Source organism: Leucopleurus acutus, assembly GCF_964270905.1.
Source record: "Leucopleurus acutus genome assembly, chromosome: 20".
Lineage (NCBI taxonomy): Eukaryota > Metazoa > Chordata > Mammalia > Artiodactyla > Delphinidae > Leucopleurus > Leucopleurus acutus.
In genome coordinates, this window is record NC_139162.1 from 13,280,229 (window position 1) to 13,288,947 (window position 8,719).

The window sequence follows — 8,719 nt, forward strand, 5'->3', positions numbered from 1 at the left end:
ATGTTTGGGAAGTAGACAATGGGAACACTTCTGGATGAAATCTTCCCTCTAACTTGGAAAGCTTCAAGGAATTTTAAAGAAACCTTTAAACATGTTTAGAAAGGAGCTCACCAACTTCTGCCAGCCAACGTGCCATTTTCACAGGTGTAACCAGGAGTGTGTGTGAACCGGTGGCCCCTTAGTCCCCTCAGCTGGGAGCCTGTGATGTCTGTGATCAGCTCCTGGCCTGTCTGTGGGCATTTGAGTGGTTTCTGTCTTGCCAGTGGGGGAGGCAGGGAGGCAGTGGGTCAGGTGGTTGCTGTTAGGTGCAGCACTGTGTAAACAGCCTGCTGCCGCAAGTTCTGATTTCTTTTGGGTTTTTGTTTGTGGGGGTTTTCTGTAATTTTTTTTATACTTAATTTACTTTTCTTATTTATTTACTTATTTTTGGCTCTGTTGTGTCTTTGTTGCTGCGTGCAGGCTTTCTCTTGTTGCGGTGAGCTGGGGCTGCTCCTCATTGCAGTGTGTGTGCTTCTCACTGCAGTGGCTTGTCTTGTTGCAGACCATGGGCTCTAGGCGAGCAGGCTTCAGTAGTTGTGGCACATGAGCTCAGTAGTTGTGGCTCACGGGCTTAGTTGCTTCCACAGCATGTGGGATCTTCCTGGACCAGGGCTCGAACCTGTGTCCACTGCATTGGCAGGCGGATTCTTAACCACTGGAACACCAGGGAAGTCCGGTTCTGGTTTCTTTTGGGTCTCATCTCCTCAGAAGTGCGATGGCAGGAATGGGTAGGAGCTACTCTGAGAAGCCTCTGCACCTCCAGGCTGCCCTCGAGAGTCATTAGGCCAAATCTCTCCCTGCCTGCGGCAGCCAGGTCTACATAATCTTTGCCGGCATGGACTGCTTTTTCACTGTGTTGTTTTGGGCTGATGAGTAGATGTGCACTCATAGTTTTTTAAGCTTGCGTTTCCTCAGTGATGCTGAACTGCATATGCGGTGTGTTGGTTTGCCTCGAGTCTTGTGCGCGAGACTCTCATCTGGGAGTTGATATGGTTTGGTAAATATCCGTCTGATGGGAGGTAAGTGGTTTCTTCCCATAGTTCTCTGCTGTGCTTTTTCACATGGCCGCTTTGAGGCTGGGTTAACCCTTTCTCAGTTCTTCAGTTCCAGTTGCCTTCTCCAGATTTCATGTCACCCCACCCCCTTGCCTAGCAGGCTCGGACCCAGTCCTGTAGGTGCAGGTGGGAGAACGGGGAAGCAATGGGGAGTGATGCCAGCTGTCCTGCAGGAGCTCAGATTCCATTCGGAGGGGTGCCTGGCATTCAAGGCCTGGGGCAGGGGTGGCTTCCTTAAGACCCATGTGTCCCTAGGGGACTCCAGTGGGGAGAATGAAACCCTTCTCTGGTGACTAGGGCAGCATGTCTGGAGCAGCAGCAGGCTGTTGCTGTGGCTCTGGCCCCTTTGGATAGTCACCCAAAGAGGGGTGGTTCGGGATGGGGTTCTGGTGGCCCCTGAGTTGTTGGATGACTTCGCTATGAGAACTGATCAAGTCCAGGCCTTGTGTTTTGGGTCTCAAAATGCCATTTGTCAACCTGGAGGGAAAGGTTTGTGGTGGAAGGATTGCCCCAGGTCCCCCCCCCCACCTCCCCCCACTTGGCCCCTGACGACACTGAGGGAGGTGGCTTGACCTCTGCCCACAGAGTCATACTGATGGTGCATTTTATTTCTCTTACTGTGGGAAGTCCCAGCTTGCACTGTAATCATTAGCCCAGACCAGGGGACAGATGTGACTGCAGACCCTGTGTGACCAGGCCACTGCCCCTTAGGAAGAGAGAATCAAGGTCACACACCCAGGGCACAGGCCTCAGCCCTGGCTGATGAGTGGGGGCAGGGGCAGAGCAGGGATGACCCCAGACCGGGAGGGACCCTCTACCTACAACAAGCTGGAGCAGTGAATACCGCCTAACCTCTAACCCGCAAACTCATCCTGCCTTTGTCTCAACTCCGGTAGCTCCCGAGTCTGTGCTCAGCAGTCAGTGAATTACCATTCCTTTACCATTAATTTTTAGGTACTCTAAAAAGTCATTTTAGGAAAAAAAGTGAGGAAGAGGTGTTTAAAGAAAAGTGTGCTTCTTGCATTGGCTGGGAATTGAACCCTGGCCTCCCACGTGGCAGGCAAGAATTCTACCACTGAATCACCAATGCTGTTGTAGAATAGGGTTCATCGAGGTAGCTCAGGTGGTCGGCTACTGGTCCCTCCCCAACTCCCTCCCCTCCCCTCCAGCTGTCTGATATCTGCTGAGGTTTCAACCCAGTCAGGGAGAGGGGGCCCCCATGGCCAACCCAAGGCGGGCCAGACAAGCGAGAATTCTCCCGGAGTGGTCATGCTCAGCTGAGACTCGTACTCAGCTGAGACTCGTAACCTTGAGCTCTGTCCTGGCCCCCAGCTGCCGCAGCTTGGTCGTTGCCAACCCTCAGGGGGCTGCCTGTTTCCTGCACCATGCCCCGGACCCCGACCCCAACCCCAGAGCGCCAAAAGGATGGGTACCTGCCCTCCCGCGCTCCACTGGCTCGCTTTCCTTTCTCCAAGGATGGGCCTCCCACCACCGGAATCAACATCCCAGCGGCTCCTGGGACGCCCACCAGACTTCCTGAGGCCAGAAAGCGGGGACGGGGGTGGCCGGAAATCTCATCCACAGGCTTGGGGACCTCACGGCATGAAGGGGAAGGGGCCCCCTAATGTTCCCTATTCCGCTCCGGTGGCTTCCATAGGCCTTGCCCCTCATCAGCTGGGCCTGAGCTGGTGGTGTGGGCGCACAGTCCCAGAAAGTTATTTCAGAAACTTTACTGCCCCCAGCTTGCAGCCCCTCTCCTCCCCCTCAACTCCTCACTTGCCTTAACTGAAGCCTCAGGCTGCACCCGAACTGCCTGCAGCTGTATCCCCACAGGATATTCCTGCCCAAGCCGGACCCAGCTGTCCCTCTGCACCCATCTTCCCTTCCCTCCTAGGCACCAGTTCCCCGGAGGTGCATGGTGCATGAGAGCAGGCGTGAGGCCAGGCAGTGACAGCCTGGGACCTTCCAGACTTAGCCTCTCTCCCAGGGCCTGGAGCGAAGGGAAGGTGGCCTGGGCACGGCCCTTAACCCCCGCTGTCTGGCCCTGCCAGTGCTGAGCCCTGCATCCTGGCGATTCCCACGCAAGGATTAAAGGCTCTCTCCGTGGCTTTGAGCCCTGACTTAATTCTCCCCTTTCATCCTTTGCCAGACTAAGAACCAGAATAAGATCAGCAGTGCCTGGGTCAGGCAGAGGAGCCTGTGGACAGCCCACACCTGGCTGGCCAGAAGCCTGTGGGCAATCGCCCCCTCCTGCCACCTGGAGGCACCCGGAACGTGCCCCTAACAGAGGCCAGCTATGGGGAAGCTGGTTTGCTGTGGTCTCCCAAAGTGACCTTGGTCAAGTCCCTAGGGGCTCTTATGGTGAAGAATCCTGAGATTCTAAGGAAAAGCTGCATACATCAGTTTTTCCAAATTTAACTGGAGTCGAGGCAAGGATTCTGGCCCTGGACAATGACCCTTTCCTCGTTTATCTCTATTTCAACAGCAACTATGACCTGGATTACAAGCTGTACAGGGAAGATTTCCCCTACAGGTAGGTGGGTCCTGCCCCCTCAGTCCTCTGGGCAAGCAGGTGGGGCTAGTTGGCCTGACTCCCTCTCCATCCTGTCCATAGGGTGTATGAATACCAGAGGATCCCTCCACTAATCAACCGTGTGCCTATCAAGATCCGGAGGACCCATATGGGCATGGGGGTCAAGAGCAACTTCAGTCCCCACAAGGCTCCCAGGAACAGTCAGCTGACCCCCAAGATAAAGCGTGAGTGAGGGAACACAGCCCTCAGCTGCAGGGCTAGGGGAGAACTGGGAGGCCCTTAGCAGTGAGGGTGGGTTCAGGAGTCCTCGCAGCACTGCCCTCTGCCTCCTGAACCTGATTGATACCAACTCTGGCCCCTCTCCCAGCAGTCCAGACTGAGGAGCTGCACTCCATCAGGGGAGAGCTGAGCCAAATCAAAGCCCAGGTGGACCGCCTGTTGGACAGTGTGGAGCGCATGGACCAGCAGAGGGACCAGCTTTCAGGTCAGGTCCCCCCAGGTGTGGGCCCAGGCCACACCCTTAGCAGGCTCCAGGTTTTCCCACTCCTGAAGGTACCAGGGGGTCCTGCCTCCAGCTTTCCCTGGGTGCAGGGCTCCTCCTCACCCTCCCTGGAGTTCACTTCCCCCTACTCCCTCTGGGTGTCTCTGTGGCTTGAGGACCTTTTTGGCTTCTAGATTGTTCTATGACCCCCACCCACTCAGCAGCTGTCTGGAGCCAGAGCAGTGTCCCAGCCCATCCCCATCTTGTCCTCTCGAGCCCTAGATTCCCTAGATCAGTGCTGGGCATCAAGTGGCATCTTTGGGGTTAGCTGGGGCCTTCAAATCTAGCCACTGACCAGTGACTCTCCCTGTGCAGGGACAGAGGACTGTGAACAGAACAGGGGCTCTGGAAGTAAAGGCTCCTCATGCAGAACCACTGATCCCCAGCAGAAGCCCAGGGGCCAGAGGGCCCATCCAGAGGCGGACAGCTTCCAGAACACAGACCTGGAGGAGGCAGTGAGTGGCAGGGCGCCTCCCCCCATTCTCACCCTCCTTGTGGCCTCTCTGTGAGCAAAGGAGGGACTTGGGTTTGCATGGGAGACCACAATGGTGGTTGCGGGGAGGCATCTGACTTCCATCACAGCCAATGCCCAGGAGAAGATGGGGCCCTGCCCTGTTTTTTCTCCCCTCCTGATTTGGGCTTGGTCGGCTCAAATGGACCAGGGGCTACAGCTGGGCAGCTGAGCCAGTTCTGGGCTGAAATACCATCTCCTCCTGGAAGGTGGGTGGGGAGGGGGCTTTGAGCATTGCACAGGGAATATCACAGATGTGCCCCATAGCCCCAGATCCCTTGCCCAAAAACCATCTGGTAAGCCTGCCCCTGCCCACCTGCTACCCCAGAGTCTTTGGGCTGTCTTGCATTGTACCATACTCCCCAGGAAAGCTGGAGCACACTGACCTTCCTGGACTGAGAATATCCAAACCTGGATCTGATAACAGCCTTTTGTGCAGCTTCAAAGGGCCCAAATGTTCCCTGCCCTACCATTTCCTCCTCTCCTATTGGTGGTCCCTGAGATGGGCCAAGCCCCTACTGTTGCTAGGGCCATCTCAGCGAGGCTGGGGCTGCTGGGGGGTTAGTAGTGAGGAGCTTCCTCTCCTCCACTTGCCTAGCTCTGGCCTGTGGGCTCCAGGGGACACTTACTGCTGCCCAAGACTGTATCACATCTAGGAAAAGACTGGGGTAGGTGCAGAAAATGCCTTCTTCTGTCTGGTGGTCCTGGGTCCGTTCCCAAGTCTCAGGAAGAATCTACAGTAGCACTGAGATGTCAAAGCTGCCAAGAAAGGGAGGTGGGGGTGAGAGACTGGGAGTTGTTAGCAGATGGCCCTCCCTTTCCCAGCCATTCCACACCTCTCAGCCCTTGGGGCTAGAGTCCTGCTTCTGCTTCTCCTACAGGTGAAGAATCATGCAGCAGACCAGGAAGACAGCCAGTAGAAGGTTGTAACCCCTCCAGGCTCATCAGCTCCAGGCACCTTCCCTAGTGGTTCCTTTCCTTGCCTTGAGTGATTTTCCAAAGGCCTCTCAGTGGCACCCATGCAACCCATTCTGGAGCAAGGGCAACAGAAATGGAGGCACGGCTCAGCCAGACCAGCCAGGAAGCCTCCCCCCAAGTGCTGCCTTTAACTTTGGTCATGTTTCCAGATGACAGTCTGGGGACTGGCAGGGAAGGGAAGAGGCTGCAACTGCCCAGCACCAGCTCACCATTCTTAGAAAGCTGAGGCCCACTCGTCGAAGGGGCAGCTGGACGGGGCCCACCTGGGAGCACCATCAGCCCTCTCTGACTGCAGGTGCTGTTCCAGCGGCTCTTCTCCCTCTCAAAGCCCCCAGTCCTGTCTGGGTGTCAATAGGCGTATCCTTTTTGTGTCATTTCTATCTTGTTTCTTGCTGATGTGATACCATGTATTTCAGATCTGCTTTGGAAATATGTATTATGTCACTGGGGGAAAATAAAATTTATATTTTTTTCCTCTTGATCAGGGGTTCTCGGTGCGGTCTCCAAGCCTTATTCTGGCCCTTTGGCTGTCCCAGGCCAACCCTTCCTAGAGAAGCTGAGCAGGCCCAAGACACACAAGCTCAGAAGCTCACACCAAGCCAGGGCAGAAAGGGCACCAAGCTGCCCTGCTTTTCTCCAAACCAGACCTGAGCACAAACCTGCAGGGCTCAGGAGCCACAAAGGGAAGATCTTACCCTTGTGGTCAGACAGGCCAGCTCTGCCCTACAAAATGGCCAGACTCCATCTCCAACATCCAGAAACTCTCACTCCTGGCAATTCAAGTGCCCTCTCCCAGGAGCCAAGACTAGATGAGGGACCCAGGACACATATAATGCTGTCCCAAGCCCTTGACACCAGGAGTCCGAGAACACACTACCCAGATCGGAAGAGCCTTGCTCTCTTAAATCCTGTATCAAGAACAACAGAATTTTTCAGATATAAAAGAGTTTTTGTTTTAGCTCAGATATTAAGTGGGAAAGCACAGGCCCCTTGTCCATTCTCTCAAAAGCAGCCCAATAATATAGCAGGGGGTCACTGGCTGGCCTGCATAGGGTCCATCCCTTACGAGACACTAGCTCCAGGTTCCACTTTCCAGGTAAGTCCAGCTGAAATCCTTTCCAACTTGGGGGGGGGGGGGGGTCAAGCTGCATTCGCAGGTTTCTTCACCTGAGTCGTGGCTGGGAGCCAACTCAATTCGAAAAGTTCCTTTAACGGAACAGTTTTTTAAAATATCATCCCAACACAGCTGTCCAGTGCATCAGTTCTGAGCACGCCTCCCTAGATCCTCTCCCGTGCTCCGAGTTCTCAGCTTGGCGCACGCAGTCTGCAAGCCGACGGCGCAGGTCCTTTCGGGGACAGCGGCAGCTGTCCTCGGCGTCCGTCCTTGCTCAGGGTTCTGCTTCAGGGCGGCGTGGCGGCGCCCCTCCGGCGGGCGGCCCGTACTAAGCACTGCTGCAAAACGGGGTAGAGGCGCTGGCAGCCCTCGAGACCCAGGCGCACGGCCTCCGCCCAGCTCTCGGTCGGGCCGCCCTCCCCGCTGCCCAGCAGCCCGGCCACCTGGTTGAGCACCGGCATAAGCGCCACGGTGAGGCCGGCGGCGGCGCGTTCCTCCTCTAGCAGCGTGGGGTCCAGCAGCCAGGTGGGCTCGGGCCCCGGCGCGCGGCTTAAGCCGCAGCCCACCACGAGGTCGTACATCTCGATGCCCGCGTCGGCCAGGGCGATCGCGGCAGCCGTGAGCGCGGCGGCCAGCGCCGAGCCGCCGTCCTCGAGCAACAGCGCCGACACCTCGAGCTGCGCGCGCGGGTAGCGGCCCAGGCGCACGGCCGGCTCGAGCGCCTCCTGCAGCGCCAGCGCCAGCTCACGCTCCTCGCTGCCACCCGGGGGAGCGCGGCGCCGGCGGCCCGAGAAGGGCGCGCGGCGGAAGTCGCAGAGCAGGCGGCCCCGCAGCGCGGCCGGGGTCTCGCCGCCCGCTCCGGCCGGGCCGCCACCGCGCTCACCGCCCTCTACCTGGCGTGGGCCGGACACTGCGCACAGCACCTTGGTGCCTCCCGCCTCCAGGTAGGCCGAGCCCTTGGCCTGGCTCAACAGCCCTGCGCGCGCGTACACAGGCCGGAGCCGCGTCGGGTCGCGAGCGGCCGGCACCTCGTCCTCGTCGGTCGCGTACAACTGCGGCGGCTGCGACTCCTCGGGCCCGCGGATGCGGCGGTTGTCCCCAGGCATGGCGGCATCTGGCGCACGAGTCCCCTTCACCCGTCGGCCAGGCCTCGCGCGCCGGCTCTTCCGCCCGCTCAAAGCCGCGCGCTCGCGCGAGGACTGTCGGGATAGCGGCAGGCCGCCCCGCACCGCCCCCTGCCGCCCCGGAGGTAGAACGGCGAGCGCTGCAGAGTCCTGGGGCCGCCGCAAGGACGCCCAGAGCTCGGTGGATGGATGGACGGATGTACCGGGCAGGCCTGCAGAAGTGGCACCTAGGCCGGCTCGGCTGACCTCTAGCCTTTGCGCTCAGGGCGTAGGGCTTCTTCCTTTCACTTGTGAAGCTGTAATTATTTTAATTTTGCACTTATGTGTGTGACTGTTTTATCCATGTTCCCCACCGCCTTGCCCAAGAGGGCAGTGACCTTCTGTCTTGGTCACTCCTGTACTGTCAGTGCCCTGGCTGGCATAAACGCTTGTCGAGTGAATGAATGGAACTATGTCTCTCCTGCCCTGGATTGTGTGAGCTCTTTGTATCCCTAACACTCCTCACCTGGCATGCACATATTGCAGCCAAGGGCCTCAGCACCCTCCGTCTGCTTTTCATACTCCTCACCCCCAGGCCTTGGGACTGCTGGCCTCTGCTTCTTCTCTCAGCATAGACCTGCTTTTCCTCCTCCCTCTAAGTCCGCAGGCCTGAGAATGACCCAGGGCCCCAGAGCCAGCCTGCTGTACTCAGGGGACATGAAATCAGCCAGAGCGGGCACAACCAAGTACTGTACACTACTACCAAACCCAACTGTCTTCAGACTTGGGTGAATGGACACAGAACCAGGTCAGAGTCTCCACCCTCACCGTCCAAGTGAGGTCCT

At 57.7% G+C, this 8,719-nt stretch overlaps 1 protein-coding gene across 1 annotated transcript; it reads right to left on the reverse strand.

The window, feature by feature from the left end:
* Positions 1-6,640: 6,640 nt before the first annotated feature.
* Positions 6,641-7,910, reverse strand: EXOSC6 (exosome component 6). Its single transcript, XM_082862590.1, has one exon. It carries the CDS (start codon positions 7,875-7,877, stop codon positions 7,059-7,061), a length of 819 nt encoding a protein of 272 aa, XP_082718716.1. The 5' UTR covers positions 7,878-7,910; the 3' UTR covers positions 6,641-7,058.
* Positions 7,911-8,719: the final 809 nt, after the last annotated feature.

What these genes read in the sequence shown, in the direction of transcription:
- EXOSC6 (XM_082862590.1), bottom strand. Translation starts at nt 7,877, where the DNA reads ATGCCTGGGGACAACCGCCGCATCCGCGGGCCCGAGGAGTCGCAGCCG.